This window comes from Felis catus, chromosome D1, assembly GCF_018350175.1.
Source record: "Felis catus isolate Fca126 chromosome D1, F.catus_Fca126_mat1.0, whole genome shotgun sequence".
NCBI lineage: Eukaryota > Metazoa > Chordata > Mammalia > Carnivora > Felidae > Felis > Felis catus.
In genome coordinates, this window is record NC_058377.1 from 15,836,297 (window position 1) to 15,859,754 (window position 23,458).

General features: G+C 57.8%; 2 protein-coding genes across 14 annotated transcripts in view; one reads left to right on the forward strand and one right to left on the reverse strand.

Moving 5' to 3' along the window:
- SCN4B (sodium voltage-gated channel beta subunit 4) overlaps positions 1-6,216 on the reverse strand; it is a 25,202-nt gene extending 18,986 nt beyond the window's left edge. Inside the window, exon 1 of one of the 3 annotated variants that reach the window (XM_045038368.1) lies at positions 6,198-6,216. Coding sequence is in view for 1 of the 3 variants with exons in the window: in XM_003992401.4 (XP_003992450.1) it covers positions 745-805 (61 nt within the window). In the remaining 2 variants the exon portion in view is untranslated. Of the gene's footprint in view, positions 1-744; positions 957-5,651; positions 5,783-6,197 lie in introns of those variants that run through there. The other 2 variants (XM_023239154.2, XM_003992401.4) reach the window with 2 other exon arrangements.
- Positions 3,380-22,524, forward strand: LOC102899230. Of its 11 annotated transcripts, none has more exons than XR_006585994.1 (5): positions 3,380-3,394; positions 5,218-5,420; positions 9,188-13,730; positions 13,969-15,954; positions 17,112-17,376. XR_006585994.1 is itself a non-coding variant. In XM_045038370.1 (3 exons), the coding sequence occupies exons 1-3, from the start codon at positions 5,416-5,418 to the stop codon at positions 22,331-22,333; spliced, it is 318 nt and encodes a 105-aa protein (XP_044894305.1). In that variant the 5' UTR covers positions 4,952-5,415; the 3' UTR covers positions 22,334-22,524. The 11 variants fall into 11 exon arrangements, 2 of the variants coding, with proteins under 2 accessions (XP_044894305.1, XP_006936736.2); XR_006585995.1 differs by lacking the exon at positions 3,380-3,394 and having other exon boundaries at positions 5,017-5,420; positions 9,188-12,276; positions 13,612-13,730; XR_006585993.1 differs by lacking the exon at positions 3,380-3,394 and having other exon boundaries at positions 5,021-5,420; positions 13,969-14,182; positions 14,420-15,954.
- The last annotated feature ends 934 nt before the right edge of the window (positions 22,525-23,458 follow it).

Sequence of the window (23,458 nt, forward strand, 5' to 3'; positions counted from 1 at the left end):
GTCTTCCTTCGGGGTCCTCTGGATCTGTCTCCTCCGTCTTCATGCTCATCCCAAAACGAAGAGCCCGGGAGCAGGTTACACAGGTCCTCCCTGTGGTATCTCTTTGCAAGGAGAAGGAAAAGATCTTTCCTAAAAGAGGGCTTGAACGGTTCTCCAAGTCCTTCCAAGCCTCCCCAGTCCCTAGTGTGGGGCTGCGGGAAAGACAGTGGGCACTGAGGAGATAGAGGGCAGAGACAAGCAGGGAAAAGGGCCAGGAGGAAGGGGAGCCCCCCTCCACCCCCTCCAACTGGTGCATCCCGATGCCTGGGCATCAAGCCTCCAAGTTGCAAACAGCTCTGGGTAGGGGGAGAAACCACCATCCCGACAGTCACAGGTGCAGCCTGCCTGGCATCCCCCCTACGCCCGGGGCACAGACACCCTCCCCCAGCAAGCCTAAACCTCAGGACTCGAGAGACCCCTGCTGCAGCGCCAAGATGCAGCTCCAGAAGCCCGGAGCTGAAGGCGCCAGGGACAGCAAAGAACTAATCACGGGGCTGGCGGCCGTTGGGGCGGGGGACACGCACCGTCCCCAGAGAGCCCAGCCGCGCGAGCCGGGCGGCCGGCACGAAACTGGTGGCGGCGCTGCTCCTTCCGTGCCGCACTCCGAAGCCCACCCGGTCCACCGCACTTCTCTTCTAAGTGTCCCCTCCCCTGGGGGAACAGGGTGGAGAAAGAGGAGAAGAGATCAAGCTGGGGCTGCCTTACCCAAAAGCCCAGTGCCCAGCCATCTCGCCGGGGCCGCGCCTCGGTCCCTGGCCCCGGGCATCGTTCTGTGGTCTCCGGAGCGCGCCAGGGGCGCGGGGACGGGCTACAGGGCACAGCCGCTCGCGGCCCGCTGTCTGCAGTGGGCCGCCGAGCCGCCGCGAGCTCTGCGCCGCCGGTCGGGGCTCGGGAAAGTTAGCGGGGAGAGCGCAAGAGCAGGGGGAGGGAGGGAGAGGAGGGGCCGGCTGCTGGAGCCGCTGCTGAGGGCACCGGGAGGAGAAGGAGGAGCAAGAGGAGGAGGAGGAGGAGGAGGAGGAGGAGGAGGAGGACGGGCAGGAGGATCGCCGACCGGGCGCAGAGGGGAGCGGCGCTGCGCCTCGGCTCTGGACGCGCTCCAGCCGCAGGAGGGGCGGCGGCCGCCGCGGAACCCCGGGCGCCCCCGCCCGCTGCGCACCCTGCCCCGCCTCGCGGGCCGGGAGCCCCGGGAGCGGGCCGGGCACCCCGCTTCCTCCCCAGCGCGGGCTGGGCGGCTGCGGCTCAGCACTGCAGGGCCACCCGCAGCCGCCCGCATCATCCCGTGCGCCGAGCTGCCAATTAGGAGGATAGTTGGGGGTGGGGGTAGATGTGGAGCCTTTCGGGTGTTGGAAGGCTGTGTTGCTCTGCTTTGGGGAACGCGAGTCGGGCGGCGGCTCCCTCTCCCGGGGCCGCAAAAGGACCACTCGAACGTCCGCGGCCGGCACTGCCGCAGCGGGTGAGTGCGCGCGCGGGCTGGCCCACTGCGGACCCCCTGCGCCTGCGGCCCGCCGCCCGCCGCCCGCGCCCCCGCCGCTCAGGGCCGGGAGAACAGAGCCTCCAGTTGCAAACGGCCCCCGCCCCCCCCCCCCGCCCACAGACCTCTCCCGAAATCGTGATGCTCCTGGCTGGGGAATCAGGCCAGACACTCCCTATGTGCGCCCGCTGCACCCTACTTCTCATTTTGCCCACCCAGGCTGTCCCCCCCACCCCCCTGGAACCTGCTCTGTCACCCTCCTCCAAGGGATTCCCTGAGTCTCCCTTTTGGGGGTGGGGAGTAAAGGAGCCCAGGGCAGGCCTCCCTGCTTGGGGTTACAGCCAGGTCAGAGGGCTGAGGTGCCAGGGCAGAGGAGGGAGCCTTATCCAACCTGGAGGGACAAGCGAGTAGGGCTATTTGCCGGCCACCCAGACCCCCTCCCTCCACCACAGATCCTGTCGGCCTCCCTGACCCTCCAGTCCTTGCAGGTCTGGACACCGGTTCGGATTTGGAAGCCTGCTCCCATGTCGCGGCCTGAGCCCTGCAACAGCCCCATCAGTGCCCCCACTTTCTTAACCTGGGGGTCCCCGGCCGGGCTTTAAAGAGATTCTGGGCTCCTTGAGGTTGTCGGGAAGATGCTCTGTGTTTCCAGGAGAGAGGCCCACTGCCTTTCCTCAGTGTCGCTGTGACAGTGTTGTGGTGGCCCTGGGGTCAGGCGCTGGGGACTCCAATCCCAGCTCCAGCACACACTGCTGCGCGACCTTGAGCAAGTTATGCAATCTCCTGCAGAAGCCTCGTCTGTACTTTGTGATAGTTACCTCGTGGGATGGTTAAGAGCAGTGCTACTGAGACAGAGACACCAGGAGGGGCCTCAGGGCCTCGCTCTGGCCCTCCTGTGGCCCTCATCTCCTCACTGGAAAAGGAGTTCGCGTGTCAGAAAGGAGGGTGGTCCACGCACCTCCTCTTCTAGACCGTGCTCCGGGTATCCGGGATCCTAGAATTCCCTGCTCAGATGACTCAACCCGGAGCCAGCCTCGTCCCCAGGCGCATCCCCTCAGGAGCTGACCGTGCCAGATGCACCCGTAGGCCCAGAGAGTGGGCAAGGGCCAGCTGTCTGCAGGGGCTGGGGAGTGGACAGAACCTGACACGCAGGGTGGAATGTTGCCAGGCAGACGTGAGAGCCCCCACCCCTGCAGGACCCGAGAAGCAGCCCAGGGAATCCTTTTTGGACCTGGTCCTCGAATTAAGGCCAAGGAAAATTAATCCATTCGGAGGATAACAGATAAACTTTGACACCTTGGCATCTTGACTTCTAACTTCTACTTAGGCATAGACGCAATTTCCATTCGTCCACTTGCTCCGGGCCTTACAAACGTCAGAAGTGGACCTGACGATGAAGACTGAATGAGATATTCTTTTATGCAAAAAGTGCTTAGCACAGTGCTAGACAGAGGGTGAGCGCACAGTACCTTTGCGTTCGTATGATTCTCAAAGGGGTCTGTGACCCAAAACTGCTCAGTCTCTTCCCATCTCCAGGCTCACCTCACCCTCTCCTCCCCACCGGAGATCCTGGACGCTAGAGCAGCAGGGCGGGCATCAAAGCTGCCCACTTTATTTTTACAGCAGGGGTCATGTTTCTCAGAACAGGAGGCTGAGGTGAGGGAGGAGGTGAGCCAAAGGGAAGGAAAGTGACCCCTGCCCAGAGAAGGGGGAGGAGAGGGGACAGAGCTCTCTGGATATCTTTAGATCCTGGCGACCAGAAAAGGGGCCAGTGTCCCCGGTGCCCTCCGCGTCCCCGCTGCCTCGCTGCTCATCATTCTTCACAGCCCAGAGAATTCTAAGGAGACACACACATTTCACAGATGAAGAAACGGGCCCAGAGAGGTAGGGTGTGGAGCCCAAGGTCACAGACAAAGCGAGTCTTAGAGCCAGGATTAGAACCTCCCCCACTATGTGATTCCCTCTGTCCACGCCCCCCCCAGCTTTCCTTTAAAGAACGTCAGGAGGGTTCCACACTTGGGCAGAAGAAGTGCTTGAGAAATGCATTAGTGGCTAGGAGATTTCTACATTTATAGAGCACTTTCCCGAACAATTCTCAAAACCCTAGACCATTGATCCAGCTTGGAGGGTCCTCCTGAGTGTGCTGGGGAGAGAATGACCCTTTGAAAAACGTCTCCTTGAGGAACCCTCCCTGATTTAGCCCCCTTCGCCCCGCTCAAGAGCCCCCAGTCCCTGGGTGGGGGGCGCGATTTCGGCACTTGGCTCTTTTCCCTCCTTCTGCTGGAAATCCCTGGAGGGCCGGGATGGTGTCTTGGACATAAGCCCCCAGGGGCACCCTGGAGGCTTGATCCTTGCTGGTAGCTAATGCACACTCAGGTCCTGGGCAGCCTGCTCAGAAATACCCTGAAGAGCAAGTTTTCAGGGGTTGCAGAGAGGGAGTGGGGGAGATGGGGCCTCGATTCAGGGGGAAGAAGGTTGTCTCCTGGGAAGGGGTCACGTAGGTTCTTTGAAACAGTTCAGGTGCCCTGTCGGTTCCTGCCCTCGGGGAGCTGGAGCGGAGCCAGGAGGGAGAGCATAGGAGGGAGGGAGGGTCCGTGTGTGGCTGGGGAAAGGGGGAGCCCCCAACAGTTCTGGGAGCAGAACCCCAGCCCCGGGTGACCGGGAAATGCTCTCCCAAGGGAAGGAGCTCACTCCGGGGGTGGTCCCAGCTTCTAGCAGGGCAGGCAGATGGGAGGCTCAGTCCCCTGCTAGTTCTCGGAAAGGTGGCCAAGACCCCGGCAGGGGAGGAGGGGAAAGGGACACTCCTATGAGGTCTCGGGAGCTATTTTAAGAGGAGTTCCTCCTAAGTAACTGGAGCCTGGCAGGGAGCCTCCCCCCACTCCCCCCCACCCCTGCCCCCACCCCCCAGCCCCTGCGCTGGCTCCCCCATGCCCTTGCCCCAAGGCCCCTCTCCCCCTCCTCCCCCACAGCCCCCCCCAAGCGGCTCCTGGCCCTGGCCCTGGCCTGGCCTTGCAGATAACTGAGCTCCCTGGCAGTGGTGGAGACTCGGAGACTCAGAGACCACGGGGCTCTGCGGGAAGCCCCCGCCCTCCCACCTCACAGCTCCTCTCCCACCAGCCTGGGATCGACCCCCAGAGGCTGCTTCTGCCACCACCTTCCCTGAGCCGCCCCCCGACCCCTCGCTTATAAACAGAGCCCCAACCTCAGGACAGCGGAACTGCAGGCGCCGAGATCCTCTGCCTGCATTAATTTAAAGTTAAATGCCCTCAAACCTTTCCGTCTCTCGGGGTGGGGCTGGGTGCACGCCATCCGCACAAACTTTTGGGAGCCTCCTTCCTAGTGCGCCTGGGTCTGTTCCCTGCCCATCCCTCCCCGCCACTCGTTCCCTCCAGCTCCGAGTGCCTGCTCAGCCGCCCCCAGCCGCTGGCTCGGCACCCACTGAAGCTTGGCAGGTGCCGAGGGGGTTAACGGGACAGCACGCACCACACCAGCCCGCAGGCACGTGGTCTAGCGGCCGGCCAGGAGCCGGTCCTGGCCACCGTGCCCCTGCTCCCCAAGCCCACCTCGCCTTGTGGAGTTGGAGTAGAGATCAGCTCTTCCTGAACCCTCCTCACCCACCTCCACTTTCTAAGGGCTCTGGGCACAGGCAGGCAAGGCAGCCACCGCCTCCATGCCACCCATCGTCCTCTTTTTCTGTTTTCTTCCAGGTTCTAGCCAAACATCCTTTCGGGCAAAGGGGGTGGGGAGCCCCAGACAGATGAGCTCATTGGGAGGAGGAGGGCAGAGGGAGGAGGGAGCTGAACCGTCCTGACCAGAGAGGTGCTCACCGGGCAGTCCCAAGCCGGAGAGGGGCGTGTGTGTCCACTTCCAGGAGCAGGCATCCGCTTCCCTGCGGCAGCTCAGAGATGGGGTGAGTCCCCGGCATCTCTTTATTCCGGGCCACGTGGGGGTGGGGTGCGAAGCCCCAGGGCAGGGTCCCAGCTACCCGGCCCAGCACCCCAGAGGTTGTTTACTCACTGCTTCAAGGCTTGCCATGACCCCTGCCCTCCCGTCCAGGGAGCCTGGGGACTCAGGAGGGCTGGGGGCTGGGGGCATTGGGAAGGTTTCTTATTCACTGCAGCCTGGTTGCCCCTGGGACTACCTTGTCAGCTGGACGGCCAGGTGTCCTCCCGGACCCGAGACCCGGTTCTGCCCTGAACGGGGCGCTGAGACAGACAGACTGAAAGAGAGATGTAAAGTGGTGTGGAGCCCCAGACGGGACTCCCTGAGTGTTCTGATGCGGTCCCGTTTGAACACGGTTGTGCAGGAGCAGCAGCTTTCGGGATTTCGCAAGGGGAGGGCCGGGAGGATGTGGGTAGGAGGGGAGAAATGGCAGAGGAAGAAGGTGGGGGAGATGGAGAGTCGGCTCCTTGGAGTGAAGGGTAACTTGGAGAAGTTGGAACGTGACCCAGGCCCAGGAGGAGGGGTAGGAACCAGGAGACAGCTGCCCTGGGAGCGAAGAAGGGGTTTTACGTGTTTCCTTCCAGAAGCCTAGAGAGGAGAAGGTGGCCAGAGACCAGAGACCAGAGACCAGGGCTGTTGGCACAGAGCTGTGCGGTCAAGGGCCAGGCCACGGAGGGCGGAGGGGGGGATGTTAGGAGTCCACCGAGAAGCCTTTGCCTCTGCTTCCAAACACTTTTGCCCTTACCTCGTCCATGGTCATTTCGAGGTTGGCTCTGAGGCACCCTTCCCCCACTCGCTCCTCGATCTCTGGGCTGCGAGAGGCCGGTCCTCTGCCCCTTTCTGTCCTTCCTCGCAGTGTGATGTGATGCCTTTGGCATCGCTCTGCCCTGGGTTTGAGTCTTCTGGTATTTTCTAGCCGTGTCACCTTGCGTGTAGACGTGCTAAGTATAGCAGAACCTTGGCCTCCCCATCTGTAAAAGTGAGAAAAGGATGCATATTTGGGGAGTTGTCCTGAAGATTCAGTCAGCTGACATCCCTGGAATGCTTAGCTCGGGGCCAGACACAGGGTAGGTATTCAGTAAATGGTGGTTATTCTTACTAGTCTAGCCTGCTCTCTCATCGGTTCCCCCCCAGCCCACCTCCCCAGCTCTCTCAGGCTGGACTCAAACCCAGCCCCACGACCCTTCCACTGCAGCGGGGTGTCCACACGGTGTGAGTGGGCCACAGGGCAGGGATGGCGAGGCTGAAGCCTTTGGTGAAGCTGGGAGGGCCCACGGAGGAGAAGGCGGGGAAGACTGGCACCTTCTATCTAACAGTCTTGGCTGGAAGGACAGGGGAAGCTTTGCCCTGGCCGGAGGGCCAAGGACACAATTTGTGCTTGGCCTGGTCTTTGGAAAGAAGTCCCCGAGGATGCTTGACCCCAAATCTCCACCTTCCCCCAGACTGTTTCTCACCGCCAAGAGGCGCTCGCCACCTCCCCTCTCCCCACCATGGATGAATCAAATAAAGATGAATAGGGTGAAGGGGCACAGGGTACAGAGGCAAGCTGGGGAAGGCTGGGACTGAGTAAGAGGCAGAGGGACAGGAGCTGGCCCGTGCATGTCATGTTAATCTTCAGGCAAGCAAGAGTTAAGCCTCCTTCTAGCACTTGAATCTGAAAATGAGGCCTGAAGAGGGTCATTGTACTTAGGAGGCATCCAGAAGTATGCCCTGATGTATGCATCTTTCGACAACACCCTCAAGCTATGCTTGAATACCTTCCGGGATGGGGATCTCATTACCTCCGAGAAACTCAACCCTCTGCACAGCTCTGACTTCCATTGGATCTCTGCCGGTCTCCGCCCACCAGCCCTAATGTGTCGCCTTGGGGCACCACGGCACAAGTCTAATCCCTCACCCCGTGGCCACAGACCTGGCCACTGTCTCGGCCAAGAGCTGTGACACACGCTTCCCCTCCTGGTGGGATGAACCCTCTTCGGCTGCCCACGTGCCCACAGGAGGGGCTCGCAGTCTGTTGAGGCAAACGGCTCCTGGTCCCGTGCCACCCGTTTTATGGGCCAGTTGTCCCCGTTGAGAAGCAGAAGCAGCTGTGGTTGGGATAAAGGTGACTCTGTCAGGGCTGCGAGGGAAAGCCCCTCCCGTGGAATCCCAAGTAGCCCAGCTGAGCACCCAGTGCCCACGTGCCCCCTTCCCTAGCACTTCCTGGACGCCCAAAGGTCATTACTGCCAGAGAAAAGGAAGAAGTTACTTGCCCAGTCTTTCTCCCTTTTCTAGCCAGAGGCCTCCTCAGCCCTACAGGGGAGGGGGCTCGTAGGCAAGGCCACCTGGGCCATCTGAGAAGAGCTCCCGCAGCGCCCTGCCAGCACGGACCCTCTGAGCCCTCCAGATGCCACAGAGGAGGGCCAGGGACCTAGCGGGGGTTGGTGCTCCTGTGTTTCAAGCCGCCCAGGCCCCAGGCCCCCGGGCATTGCCCAGCCCCCTCTCACTGATGGCTTTCAGGTACCCCCCCCACCCCCGCAATATGAGAGGCAGACAAGTCACCTAAGAGGGGCCCACATACAAACCGACATGAGGCCAGTCACGCTATGGGGGTGAGGGACGCGACCCTGGGAACTGGAGCCAGGGGACCTGAGTCTTCGCGTCTGATGATGGGTCATCCTGGGGGAAGGCCTTACCTGGGGAGGAGAGACTTGGTTTCCCGCCCAGGCTCTGTCGCTAGCCAACTGTGTGACTCTGGGAGGAACACTTTCCCTCTCTGAATCTCAGTTTTGTAAACAGCCCTTACAGAAAGCGTGGGGGCCTCTTCTCGCTCAACCAGGCCGAGTGGGGGAGGGGCAGCAGGCTCCTGGGCCGATGTGCCCAGCTGTGCCCAGACTGTGGGAAGAATGGCAGGCCTAGACCTAGAGCCTGAGAAGAGATCCTGTCTTGTCCTTGACCCACCCTGTGGCCTTACGCCAATCACCGCCTTGTGGTCCTCGGCTTCCGGCTTCAGGACAGTCAGGAGGCTTGGCCAGACGGTTCCCAAGACCCCGCCTGTCTCTGATGTTGTAAAGATCTACTCTCCCTTCCCGGTCCTTTTGGCCTTCAGGACTTGCCCTAGAGACTCTGAAAGCCCTCCGGCCACCACGTAGCCATGGTGATGGCATGCAGCAGGCAGCGGGCAGGAGGATGGGGTGCCTAAGCCCTGCAGGGGGCGCCAGCAGGAAGTGAAGGAGCCTTGGGAATTGAGAGACTCTTGCACGGGCACCTCTATCTCAGTGGGGGGGGGCGGAGGGGGGCAGGGAGGAACCAGGAAGCTGGTGACCAATTCTGAGCCCCGGAGTGGGAGCCAGCCCTTCCCCCATGAGGCAGCTCATTCTGCAACATCACAGCTACCTGCCCCCAGGCCCCAAGCACCCTGGGCTAAAGAACATCAATTTAAGGGAGATGCCTGAGCCAAATCCAACCCTCCCAGGAAGCAGGCCGAGCTCCAAAGTGCTCTGGGAGAAAAGCCCCCAAATGAGGAAGATGCTGACTCCACCCCAGAAAGAACCTGCCAGAGTCCCCAGGGCCTTCTGCTGCTCCTCGGTCCACATCCCCTGCCTCAGTTTCCCTATTTGTTAACCAGAGAAGCACCCTCTCTGACATCCCATCCTTGGAAGGACCCAGGCGCTCTGGAAGACAGACATCCTTTTAAAGCAAGGTGTCTTTGGTTCTGTTAAACACCGGGCACCTCCCTTCTGGCTTCTGTCTCAGGTAGCAGCTGTAATCCTTGCCAAAGTTACAACTACCAACATCAGGATCCTTCTGGAATATTCTAAAATGCAGCTGACCACTGGCAAAGGCCTCCGGGTCAGCAGGGAGTAGACAGAAATGACAAAGAAACCAGCAGAAAAGTAGGAACCAGCCACGTCAGCATTTCTTTGCCATTCAGAAAGTTGAGGCTTTTCTTATCTGGTAAGCCCCTGGGCACGTGTGTGTGTGTGTGTGTGTGTGTGTGTGTGTGTGTGAGAGAGAGAGAGAGAGAGAGAGAGAGAGAGAGAGAGAGAGATGCAGAGGCATAAAAACAGGAAGCAAGAGAGAAAAAGACTGAGTGTGTCTGGAACAGTAGAGCTCCTGGGCCAGCCAGGGGGTCGTCTTTGGTCCTGAACTTAGGGAGATTCGACTGCATGTAAATAGGATAGGGCGGCACTCAGACGGGACATGGACAGCCTGACCCTTCCCCCACAGTGATCCTCACCCGTGAAGGTGCATCAGGGGAGTCTCTGACCAGCTGTCATCTATTTTCCCTGAACCCAGAGCAGGCAAAAGAAATGTCTGCCTAATCAGACACAGGTTAGAAAAAGGGGGCAGGAAGGATGGCCCCTCCACCCACGGAAAAAATAACATCAGTGTTAACAGTGGTGGGGACTTAAATGGTTGTCAGCATCCCAGAAATAACCAGGCGCCACCCCCAAGAAGTGCGTGTTCAGCCACCCTGTCCTCAGGGTGCTTTCAGGGTGGATGGAGTCCCCCAGGTTTCCGAGACAAGGCAAACGGGGAAAGAGATAAGGCATTTGTCAACATGGGCAGAGCAGAAGGACCTCGTCCTTGCTGGGGACCCGGCAATGTCAGTGGGGTTACCAGGAAAGGAGCATCAGGGGGCCCCGTCAGGATCCTGGCAAAGCCTCTCCCGCTCTGCACCCCCCCCAAAAAAGCCACACTCAAGGGATGTTCAGGGAGACGATCTGTTTATTGTAGCCAATAGATCCAAGCAATGAGACAAACTGCAAAAGAAATGCGGCAGCTGGGCCCCCGAGGACCGTTGAAGTTTTTCTCCCCACCACCCCTTCCAACCACCCGGTGGCACGTAAAACCTAGAAGGTGCCTGAGTAGTTGGGTTTTCTCCTCCAAGTGCACAAAGAGCAAGAAGAACATTCTGTAGTTTGCCTTTGGTGAATCAACTCAAAACATTGAGAAATGATTGTTCCCCTCCCCCCACACCCAGTATAACTTGTGGGGTGGATGCAGTGAGATGTTGTATATTTGTGTATATATAATATATCTATACCTATATATAGACTATGTACAAATGCATCAGCAAGCTTCAATAAAGGAAGACATCAGCATGAGGCACAGCAGGAGACACAGGCTGTCGATCCTTAAGACAAGTAGCAAGGGAAATTTCTGGATTCATCCCTCCATCTAACTGCACCACGCCATGCCCATGGCCTGGGACTGTCTTTGGTGACCTGGCCAGTATTCTCAATTGTCCGTCTGCTTAACCTGACCTTGTAAATACTTCCCAGCCCGGCTTCCCCAAGGGGACCTAGGAATCCAATTAATCAGCTTTTCCTTTTTATAAATTGGGAATCACTGTGATTAGTCCCCAGCGAAGGGGCGGATAGCTATTTTCAAAGCCAGTTTCAAGGCACCTCAAGGCATTTCAGTCCTGAAAAAATTGTACTTTGTTCTTATAAGCTAAATCCCATGGGTCGGCCAGCCCAGCTCTTTACAGGGGCCCTTAATTAGGAGGAAGAGACAGACAAGGAGGTCCAAGACAACAGGAGAGGCAGGGGCGGTTGAGAAAAACAGGAGACTGGACCCAGCCGAGAGCGCAGGGACGGAAACGCGCAGCCAGAAGTGGGCTTTGCAGGGAGAGGACCAGCTTGCTGGTAGAAACTAGGAAGCAGGAGAGAGAAATAGCAGCCGTGGAAACATGTCACCGGTTTCCCACCTCTACTCGCGCGGAAGCCCCATTTGGTTCCCAACCTCATCGCCCTGGGGGAGGCAGCTCGAGGAGGCCCCTGGAAGAGATTCTAAGTGGCTGCAGGAGAAAGGGCGCATGGGGGTGGGCACGTGGGGCAGAGGTGGCTCCTGGCCCACCTCCATCCGCTCGGGCCTCTGAGGCCCCACTAGGTCAGGGCACTGCAAGGAAGGAACCCGGGAGTCTGGGGCTTCTTTACGGACAGTTAGGACTTCTTAGAAGAAACCTAGGGAATCGTGCAAAAACTCCCCTAAATGTTAGGAGTCCTGGAAAAACAAAGCTGCCCCACTTTTCTGATCCTCGGCACAGACTTTCACTGGTCCCGGGAGAGGAGAGCCCTTGAGGGGTTGCCGAAAAGTGAAATCTGCAAGCTGCGGAAGTGCGTCGCCACCTTGGTCTCAGCTGGCATGGGGTGCCCACCACCCGTCGCTCCCCTCTTCGCTGGTTGGCTCCAAGGATGGGCTGTGTCCGCCTGCCCCAGGCATCCTGGTGGCTTAGCCCACCCCCATTGGCAGTGTGTTGATTGGCAGTTAGGTACTGAGCTGGACTCACCTGACTCAGGCTGTCTGTCCCCCACGCTGTGCCCACGCTTCCCGGTCTACCACCCTGTTCCCTGCGGTATCTTTCCCCCCCTTTCCATCCTTCCTTTCCTTCCCAGGGCCCGGATTCAGGACTTTCTTGCTTCTTCTCCAACTTCAGCCCTGGGAGCAGTGGGTGCACAGGTGGAATTAGATGCACCAAAGAAACCCCAAAAACAAAACAAGACAAAACAAAAAAACTAGTCTTGGCCCCCACGGGGCTGACCTGCAGTTCCCAACTCGTCTATGGCTTCGTGTGCCTCCCTGGGGCCCGGCACGGTGCCAGGCCCACGGGAGATGCTCAATGAACGGATGCTGAATTGGAATGAATTAAACGGAACCTCCCATACCGTTCTCGCCCCAAATCGGCTATCTGATGGGGAGAGGCAGAGGATGGTCCCCGAGACTGTCCCAGTCCTGTCCTCGCCTCCTTTCCTCAGACTCATTCCTGCCCTGGGCACTGACTTCCTGCGCCTGGGTGGCCTCTGAGCTCCTGGAAAGGCTGGGAAGTGCTAAAGAAGGTCAGCCTGGGGTGGGGGGGAGGGGGGCAGGAGTGGGGCCCTGCCAGCAGCTCTGCCCTCCCACTCCACCCCTCCATCCCGCCACCCCTCCACCCGGCCTCAATCACAGCCTGAAGCTGCCGCCCTGGGACAGCAGCAGGCCTGGACAGCCCGTCTCCCTCACCTCACCTCCCTCGTGGACCAGCCCGCAGAGGCTCTTCCCACCCAGAAAACTATGGCTCTGTTGGGTCAGACTGGAGACTGGGGAGCCAGAGGAGGAGACGGCGGGACCCTCGGTCTCTGCCAGTTTGAACCTCAGTTTCCCCATTTGTTGCGAGTGGCTTGCCTGGTTGGTCTCTGAGGGTCTTCCAAGGCAGTGTCCACGTCGGCAGCTTCTCTCTGTCTCGCTCCCTCTCCCGAGGCTTAAATAATCAGTCCCTTCCTGATGTGAGTATAATGGCAGTGAAAGTTGGCTCTCCATAAACGCTACTTGCTTCCCCACAGAGGGAGTCCCTGGGGCTGGGAAGGGAGGGAGCGACCACAGGATCTCAGAGGCTCCCGGAGCCCCCTCACACTTCCCTCAGGGCATTTCCTTCCCTGTTTTCTACCAAAAGCCAGCCCAAACCCTGCTAACTGGGAAACTTTGAATGGAAGGCCTGAATGAAGCCCCCGCTCTGCACATCGGCTCCCCCATCGTGGCTCCCACCCCTCCTTAGCCCCCCACCTTGGCCGCTCCCGGCCCGGGAGGAGTGAGGGTGGTCAGCCTGTGGGAGAAGGCAGCCTGCGGCCAACTCCACTTCACAATGGAGCCCCTGCCCCTTCAGACCTTAGCCGGCTTCGAAATTTGTCTCCTGTTAGTGGGTAACTATGGTGGGAAATGACCGCCACCTGGGACGCTACAACCCGCCCATGGCCCAGCTCAGTGACTCTCCGTACAATGCCCACCAAAACTCCCAAGGGATTGGCAGCTGCCAGAAAACCCCCGAGGCTTCCCTGGTAGCAGCTCTGGACGGAGAGGGGGTAAGAGCAGAGTTTCCTGGGCCGGGGCTCGTCTCCACCTGCCCCCAGCCCCTGCCTGCCTTCAGTGCCCAGGAAATGCACGGTCCTCCCTTCAACGTGGCCTCCACCCAAGCGACAGGACCCATCGGCACCCCAGCCTGACCGGGCCACCCGGCCTGGAGCAGCCGGGGAGCACGGCGATGCCACCGCCCAGGCTTTCTCGAGGCAGCACAAGAAAGCCCCTCTGCCACCCGCCGATCCTCCCTGAGGCCCCACCGGACCGGTCCACAAACCGGGCAGGCTGGACAGCCGACCTCCCCCTCCGCCACTGCCCACCCTCCCCGCCTCTCTTTCCAGGACCCTCACACAGGCCTCCTGCCTCCCCTCCGGGACCGGCAGTCTGGAGCCCACTTCCCCCTCCCCCAGGGCCCACGTGTCCCACACCCCACGGCAGGTTTCCCCCGAATGAAAGAGAGGTGGGTCACTCTTGGTGCGGGGTGGGGGACGCGAAGTGAGGGGCTCGGGGGGGCCCCGGGTCGGCACTGGGAGCCTGGTTCCAGAGAAGCACACCGAGAGAGGGCAGGCAGGGCACACGGCGCGGGGCAGGGGGAAGAAGACAGGACGCGAGGGAGGGGCGGCCGGGCCGCCGCGTTACTTGGTGCCGTCGTCCGCATTGCCCTCTCCGTCTGTCTTGCCCTCCTCCTCTGTCTTCAGGTCGTCCGTGCTGAGTTTCTGCTCTTTTTTCCTCCTCACGCACTTTACTACCATCAGCACCAAGATGACCACCGCCAGGAAGCCGCCCACGGAGGCGCCCACGATCACCGCCACCGTGGAGTCCCGCTCAGGGGGCTCTGGAGGACAAGAAACGGACCCCCTGAGCCCCGGGGCTGGAAAAGGGGGCCTCCCCCGCCGCCCCCTGCTCCCCACAGTATGTGCGGGCTGGTCCCCATGGAAAGAGCCCCATGGCTCCCCATGGAAAGGACGTTGGTCAAAACCAAAATCAACCCAGGCCCTTGACCTCCACGGGCCCGCCCCCAAATCCCCGGGGCACCTAAAAGCCCCAGGGGATGACAGTGAAACGCAGGATTTAAGACCATGGATTTTGAGATCGAATAGACCCAAACCTGAGTCCTAACTGCACTCTTCGTTTATGGTGTGACCTTAGGTAACTGCCGGTCTCCTCGTCTGTAAGATGGGGACAGTAACGATGCCTCCCCCACTGAGGCATTTTTGACGATGACCTGGGATAGCGCCCACGTCGAGGTCAGCCCTCTCACCGAGACATAGCCAGGGCCCCACGCACGAAAAGCCGCTATTTTCGGATGACGATGGCGACCGAGGTCGCGGTAAGGACTCTCCGAGACGCGGCCCCAGTCCCCAGGGAGCAGCGGAAGAAAAGCGGAGGCCTCCCAGCCGGCACAAGCCCCAGGAGGGGCACGGGCTCTCCAAGGGCGCCCCGAGGGCGGCCGGCTGGGATCCGGCTCACTCGCCCCTCACCTTCCATGAGGACCTGCAGATAGATCTTGCCGTGGCCCCGGTGGCGGTCGGGCGGGTTCATGATGTAGCAGTTGTAGATGCCCTCGTCCCCCAGCTGCACGCTCCTCAGCGTCACCGACACATCGTACTTGCTGGGGTTCCCCGAGAACTCCACGCGGTCTCGGAAACGCTCCAGCTTCAGGTTGATGATCTTCATGCGGAACTGGAGGAACTAGGACAAGGGGGCAGGAGGGGAGCTGGATGCGTGAGGAGGTGTGAGAAGAGTGGGGGGGGGGGGTCCACCCCCATGCGCCTGTCTTCCCGGAAGAGAGGCGGTTACCTCCAGGTCTCTGTCACCCTCCCGGGCCCCCCCACCCCCGGGGCGGCACGACACGCCTTCTGCCGAAGCCCTCTGGAGCAGACAGAGCCCCACCCCCGCCCCGTCCCCGGGACCACCAGGGTCCTCATCCAGTGCAGGGACAGGTGGTGGGACATGGGGGCTTCGCTCGCAAGGGCTCCGCCTCCTCTTTCACCCCCACCCACCTCCTTGCCAGGACTCACCATCTCCTCAGAGCAGTTGCTGCACTCCTGGTAGGTCCAGTTCAGGGAAAACTGTTTGTGGTTCACCGTGTAGCAGGAGTTGAAGGTGCAGGGCAGGCGGGCGTCAGAGCCATTGAGGACGTTGAGGGTGGTAGGTACTGTGATCTCCATGCTCCGCGCTGGAGGCACTGCGGATGAAGCCGCAAGCTGGTAAGGAGTCTGGCCGGCAGGGCTGGGGACAGGGCGCAAGCCTTCTGCACCGGGTGGGCGTGGAGAGAGCTCTGGCAGTGGGTGGGGCCCTTCTGGCTGAAACTAGGGAGGGGGGTCAGGTGGGCCAAGCTCATAAGGGGCACCTGATGTGGCCCTTGGGCAGAGCAAGGCTGGGGTGGAGAGAAACCGACCCGTCTGTTGAGGCTGGGGCAGACAAGTGGCCCTAAGACTTTCCCAGGACCCTGTCTTGCAGCCATTCCATCCGGCTGTCCTGCGGTCCTACCACTGCCACCTGCTGGCTGAAGACCTCGGACGAGGGGCTCCGTTGTGCCGACCCCGGCTTTCACCTCCTTCCCCACCGCTTCCAGATGTCTCTGCTGAGCCGAAGCCCCTCCAGTGTCCCCCACGGGGTGGAAAGCCTTGAGGATGGATGGAGACTCAGAAGGCCTTGCTCTCTATACCCCAAGGTCAAAGGTAAGCAGTGTGCCCAGCCCAGCCTCCCCCCCACCCCTGCTTATCCTCCCCGCCCCCCACCGGCCCCTAGCAAACAGGAATGAAGGCAGACAAGCAGCGGAAGGCTAGAGCCATCCCAGAAAAGTAGGTACGATTCCAAGGGACCAACTGATGGGTCTCCAAGGACAGGAGTCCCTTTGGGAGATGTCAAGCCGGGAAACGCCACAGCAGGGAGCTGATACAGGCTGAGGGGGTGGCCGGGTGGGAACAGCAGGTTTCTGTCACATCCGATAAGCAGCACCAGACCTGGTCCAGAGGAGCTGGGTGCTGGGGCTGAGAAATTTCTGTCCCACTGAGACATCCTAAGCAGAGCAGAGTCTAGGGGGAGGTGAGCGAACCCAGGCCCTTCCAGCGGAAGCTGCAGGGACCCTCAGAGGGCAGAAAGCCTGGGACACAAAATTTAAGGGGGCGCCCCCCCTCGGGATCAGGCAAAGACCTCCTTAAACCGTACATCGTGAGCACCTCTCTGGCCTCGCCCTAGTCCTGACCTTAAGGCTTGGATTTTCTACCAATATCGTCAAATGTCATCCCCAAAAGATTCCTCTTCTTTATAGGGGATAAACAGTGACGTTCAGCATCAGCCATTCATTCACTCATTTACCCGATATTTATAAGCCACCCACCACGCCCACCCCTGCACTTAGCCTAGGCCCTGGGGGACATTGCTGTGACAGGCAGCGTCACTGCTGCGACATGAAGCTTGTGTCCTAGGGAAGGCAACAGACATTAACAAAGAAAAAAATAATAATGTGACTTTAACCTTGGGGGCCAGAACTCAGAGTTAGGATTTTCTTTGGGTGACATACAAAGCCACCAGGGGCCTGGGGGCAGGGAATCGTGGGCAGAGGAGTGGCTAGGCGGCTACTGATACAGGAGTAGCATAGACCAGGAGACCCCGTGAGACACGGGGTCCCATGCTGCCTGCAGTCGGCTCGCAGAATGTGGACAAGCCCCTTCACCTTCCAAGCCTCGGTCCCCGGCTCTGCAAAACACGGCTGACCACACCCACCTCCTGGGGTTGCCACGATAATTTTTCAAATTGTGCAATGTAAATTGCATGTAAATGCATTGATGGACAGTGTGTCATCCTACATTCTCAAATTCTGCCCCCTAAACAGGAAGGCCTTCCAGGACAGTCTCCTCCCAGCAGAGGGCAGCCCCTTGGAGTTCCCCCAGGTCTGGCACACAGCCCAGGCCGGGCAGCGGAGGCCCTGCAGGGCCCTTGTTTTTCACGCTGCTGTATAGCACAGACCTGCTGGGCCCCACCACACCAGCAGCCGCACCGCAGCCTGGAAGCCTTCTGTTCAGCCCATCCCTTAGGATGCAATGGCTCGTGGGCAGGACGCTGACGAGCAGGAAATGCAATAAAATGCTGGCCGTAGAGGTCACGACTGAGCCTTCGGTGGAGGGATTAGGGGTGCGGAGCCCCCTGCAAGGCCAAGGCTTCGGGGTGTGGGCTGAATACTCACCAGGGGAATACGAGCTGGGGACGCCGGGTGGGCCGGCTGAGAAGAACAAGGCCCAGTTCCCCCATCCCAGCTTTCATCACCATTATGAAAGCACCTAGCACAGCACCGGGCAAGGAGGAGGTGTGCAGAAAATGCCATTGCCGCCCCCGCTCTGCAGAGGCAGAGAGATCTGCAGGGAAGGAACCTGGCAGGGCCTTGTCCTGAGCTTACCTCTTATCTGAGGACAGCCCTACTTCTCTAGCCCCTTCCAAGTTCTGCTACCTTCCCAGGGCCCCCTACGTAGGCCCCAAAAGAGCCTCCAGGTGACCCCAGAAACCAGGTGCTGTGAATCGGGCTGACCTATCCCTGGCCCCTTTCCCACCGCAGCCCACATCACTCAGATTAGAACTTGAACGCCACAGGGCAGCTCCCTCCATGGGGAAGGAGCCAGCACCCTGCCGCATGGAAGGACAGAGCTGTGGGGAGGCCTTTTCTGGCTGGCAGGAGGGGAGCAGAGGTGCAATGCAGGGTCCCTCTCCCGCACCCCTGCAGCAGGCGCCGGGAGGAACACGCGTGCCCTCTAGTGGTCAGAGAAATCTAGCAAGTCCCAACGGCAGAGAGAGGGATGGGATCACCAAACTAGTGAAAGCCAGGGACAAGCCGGGGCCAGAAGGTGGTTCCTGACTCCAAGGCGCCCACCTCAGCCTGAGTCCCCACCGGGGCTTTAGGCCTTTCACGGATCCAGGCTCCCATTAAAGACGAGGGAGCCGTCGTGCAACAAGGTCAGAGCTGTGAGCAAAATCCTGATAAATTCTGCTGCTTCCGAAAAGTAGCCGAGTCCACAACCAGGGCCGCAGAAAGGATTTCACAATAACAAAGTGCTTATTTACCACAGGCCAGATGCTGTTTTATGCATTCCTCATTAGATGAACGCAGGCCTCATTAGATACGTACAATAACCCTAATACCACCCCACTTTCCAGAATATGCAATTGAGCAGAGAGAAGTTACGTGAAGAGCCCAAGTATATAGCTAGTAAGTGGCAAAGCTCAATTTGAACCCAAGGTTCCAGACAGGGGTGAGGGGTTGGGGCTGGGTGAGGGTGTGACAAAGCCAGGGACCAGGCCTCCTGCCGTCTCCATGGCAGACCCCGCCCCAAACTGCCAGCCCCCTGCTCGGGGCAGGCTGGCCAGAGGAGAATGGGCCTATTTAAAGGAACCTCCATACAAGGAAGCCCAGTCCTCCTGGTTGCCCCACTTGGGACCAGGTCTGGGTCTCGTGATTACCAACTCACAGAAAGGAAATGGGGATCAACAGGGGCGCGGTAAGGATGTGGCTTCTGGTCTTAGTTCCAAAACATCACCGGTGCCCAGCCCTCCCCATTTTCTCCAGGGCGCATCTGGGCACCCCAGGCCCCCTGTTATCGGCTGTTCTAACTGACCCATCTCTCAGAGATCACAAAAATTTGCTCACCTCCGGCTGAGCCCTGTCTCCTGCAAAGACAGAAGTGAATTCTCCCACTCCTCTTTCCAACCCTACAGCCCCCTATGGGGTAGGTTTATTTTCTTCTTGCTTAAAAGAGAGAGAATGTGTCTAAGTAGAGAATGTGTCCCCCCAACCTTCTGAGCACACTGTCTCCCGGGGCAGCCCCTGCATCCCAGGAGAGTGTGGCACCCAGATCCTGCCTCCTGCATTCAGACCCTCCCCCCCTCCCCGTGCCAGGATCTCCCCCTCCAAGCCCAGTCTAGTCACCCCCCACCCCCGTCCCGCGCAGCATGAGCAAGCTGTCCTCATCACCCCTCCGCTGGCTCCCTGTTGCTTTCGGGATCACGCGCAGGCTCCTGGGCACAGCTTCCAAGCCCTTTGCCATCTGGGGCCAACCTAGGTCCCGGCCTCCTCTCCCGCCAGCTCCTGATTCCATGCTTCCTCCACTTCAGTGATCCCTGACTTCTTACTTTTCCTGGCAACTCCACCTTCTCTCACCCCTCCAGGCCTCTGACATTCGTTTTTAATTCCGTTCGGGAAACTCGTTCACCCTTCTACACCCCTTGTATAGCCTACACTTCCCGGCTTACAAGGCATACCTCCGCGGCAGCGGCCCGTCCCTACCGCTTCTACTTGTACGTGACCGGGAGGCAGAATGGCATAGTGGCCAAGTGGTCTGATCTCAGGCGAGCTGGTTAACCTTCCAGACCTCAGTTTTCTCATCTGTTAAAAGGGGGGGGGGGGCAATAATAGAACCTAACTCCTAGGGCTGCTGTGAGGAGTAAGTGGCTTGCTAACATGTAAAGCTCACGGCTGCCTGGGACGTAGTCAGCGCTTGACAAAGTTTAGCTGCTGCTATTGTTATCGTTGTTATGATTGTTATTATTATGACAGCACCTATGATGTGGCGTTGTTATTGTTTATGTGCCTGTGTCTCTCAGGAGGCTCCAGGGCTGATTTTTAGTCATCTTGGTGTCCCTGGACCCAGAACAGTGTGTGACACACAGATGGGCACTCCGTAAAAGTCTGCAGAAGGAAAAGGCACTCTCCCCTCTGTGTCTGGATCCCTGCCCCCAGCAGCAAAGTGCAGCGGGCGTGACTGAGGACCAGACTCCACTTTCTAGGCCTTGCCTGACATAACCCAGACTTTGGTAACCAGGCTGGGGCTGCGGAGCCAATGGTCTTAAGAAAAACTCTGGGAAGTCCAGTCATGTGGATTGCTTCTAGCTCAAAACTAGTCCCACCTGTTTCTGTTGTGTGTGCAGCAGGTTGCCCAGCCGGTCCCCTTCCCCGTGACCAGCTGTATAGTCATTCTCACAAACCCTGCCCCTGATGCAGCCCCTCCCTTGTCATTTGTTCCTCCATCTTGGAGACCGATGCCATTACAACCGCCAAAGTTCCGTCTTCCACCTGAACCCCTTAGCCTTGGAATGCCAGAGCATACCCCATCTTAGCATCCGTCAAGTTCGAGTTCAAGATCCCCATTCCTGCATTCTCTACCACCCAGGTTCGCCAAGGCTCTAGCTTCCTCCCACCACCACCTCACAACCCCCACTCCCTGACCTCTTCCCTCCAGACCCCATCCTCCCCTAAGACACACCCTGGTCCTGGTCCCAGAGCCGCCTTCCTTTCTTCACTCTCACAAGACTGCCCCCGCCTGCAGGAAGCTCTCCTTAACTCCAAAAGGAGTCACCTGTCCTCCATCCCTGGCTCCTTACACACAGGCCATCCACCCAATTCCTCATCTTTTTGCCTGCACTTGATTGAGATTCTTTGATCAATTATTGTTAATATAGCAGTACCGCTTCTTGAACGTTGGGGGCAGTAGAATTCAACAACTAAGTACCCGCAGTCAGACAAAAGGTTCAAATCTCAGCTCGTCTTATTCTAGTCGTGTGACTTCAAGTTATTTAATTTCAGTTATTTGGTTAATTTCTCTGTGCCTGTTTCGTCATCTGTCACAGGAGGATCATAACAGTGTCTACCTCGCACGATTACCGATTATCGCGAAGACTAAATAAGATACACAGCGCGCGGGTGCTTGAAAACATTCACAAAGTTCAGCTATTATTGAGCACCTGCTTTGTGCCAGACTCACAAAACACACCCAGGCACTCTCCAGTTTACCCATGAAAGAACTGAAGCTCAGGAGGGTCTAGTCACTTGCCTATGCTCATGAAGTAAATGGCCAAGATGGCTTTAAACCCAGATCTGATTCCCAGGCTCGCCCTCTTTGTACTGCCCGAGCTTCCATAACATTCCTGCTCTGTTGTTAATATGTCCAGTAACTCAGCAAAGCCAATAGGCCATATCATACAAGCTGCCAGGGGCTCTGTGTTGTCTCTGTCTAGCACTCTTGCCCAATATCCAACACAGCAAACCAAGAAACAGAGAAACAGAGAGGGAGGGAAGGAGGGAGGGAAGGAAGAAGGGAGGGAGGGAGGGAGGGAAGAAGAGGGATTTTGCGATTGGGAATATCCCCACTGACAATCCTTGGACTTGACCAACTGCTACACCAGCAATGAGTAAGTTTAGGAGCAAGAATGAAACTACCCACAAAGCAGGCTTGCAAATAACTTTGGAGCCCACCTCCTCACCAGGAAGTCATGAGGGGTCAAGTAAGAAATCAACATTTGGACCACTTGACATGGCAGTCTCCAAGGCTGGGCTGGTCTTGAAGCCACACTCAGCCCATGAGTTCCTTTTTTTTTCCTTCTTCTTCTTTTTCTTTTTTTCCTGATTCCTTCACCTGACCCCTCCCCCACTCCATCTGGCCCAAGTCAGAGGCCACCATCAGCTTCAGAAAGTGTCTCCCCAATACAGAGACCATACCCCAAGCCAACTTGCCACCTGCACCCCCACACATTTCAACAAATCAATGGTACAGATTTCCAGGAAACAAGACCCAGACTCAACTTTCTACTCCCCGCTCCCCCAAGCATTCTTTCCTAATATCCTAAATCCACCAGCTTCCAAAGATCAAGGTCCACAAAAGAAGACCCTTAAGGGAGCATTAAGGCCCAGGACCCCACATTTGCAGCAGCTGAAAAAAAAATCCACGAGGAGACTTGGCAGATCAACCTATCTTTTGCCCCCACCCCCACATAAGTCCGTTTTAGGGAAATCCAAAGAAAAACCACCCCCTGTGATAACTGTCTCCCCAAGGAACACTCAGATCCCCCGACCCAACATTTCTGTGGCCAAGTCATACCCGCGTTATGCAGTCCTCAGCAATGTCTCCCCCGGTCCCCCGGTACCTCCCTTCCCAAGGACAAGAAGGGAAACTCAAGCAATGTCTTCTCTTCTGCCCCCCAGCCCCCACCCTCTTCCAGCTGCGGCTACACTTCTGGACCCTCAGGAGCATGCAAATGTGTCGTCTAACTTACCCAAAGAGAAAAAGAGACTGAGCCCCGTGAGACTGAAGGCAGGGCGAGGTAGCCAGGCATCTCTGTGCATTTTCAGAGACTGAGATGTTAGTCGGGTGGGATATGGGAGAGGGTGGTTTGAGGGGCCGAGGGCTACAAGGGAGGAATGGTTAGATGCTAAAAAAAAAATGCACAGATGTACTTCAAAGACACATACAACATTAAGGAAGCTTTATTTCCATCTCTCTAATATGGCCGGCTTATATGTTGCTGCTAAAAAGAGAGAGGGAGTGTGTAAGGGAGAGAGAAAAAAGGGGGATGGAGTAAATTTTGTGGTTGGTGGATTTTGAGAAGCAGGTGGGAGGGCGTAAAAAAAAGTCTTTCTGAAAAGGACAAAGTTCCCAGGAATTTTTCCCCTCAAAAACAAGAACTAAAGCAAATCCTGCTTTTCTTCTTCTTCTTCTTCTCCTCCTGAATGATTGTTGGGTTTTGAAAGCTGTTAGAGGAGCTCATTCATTTCAAAACTGCTGTAAAGGGGGGAACTCTTTTTGTCATTTAAAGACACCCAAAAAAGGACATGTTTGTTTTATTTGGAAAGGGTTCAGGGAAGTGAGTTGGAGAGACTTTCAGGAAGTAAGGGCTTCCTCATTTTTCTACCATTTCCACTGAAAACAGAACATGTCAAAACAGGCTGATGCAAAACCACCTGAGATTTTAAAATCCAATGTAATACGAACCTTTGGGAATCCTGACATCCGATCAAATCAACAGTGAAAAGACATTTTTTGAGACAATTGGGAAAAAATAAATAGGGACTGGGTATTAAATTATATTAATAATAATTCTTGGAGCTCCTGCGTGGCTCAGTCGGTTGGGCGTCCGACTTCGGCTCAGGTCATGATCTCACAGTTCGTGGGTTTGAGCCCCGCGTCGGGCTCTGTGCTGACAGCTCAGAGCCTGGAGCCTGTTTCGGGTTCTGTGTCTCCCTCTCTCTCTGCCCCTCCCCTGTTCACACTCTGTCTCTGTCTTAAGAATAAATAAACATTAAAAAAAATTTTTTTAAATAATAATAATTCTTAATTTTGTTGAATGTGGTAACAATATTGTGGTTTTGTTCTTGCACATCTTTATCTGTTATACATACTGGAGTGTTTATAGGTGAAATGA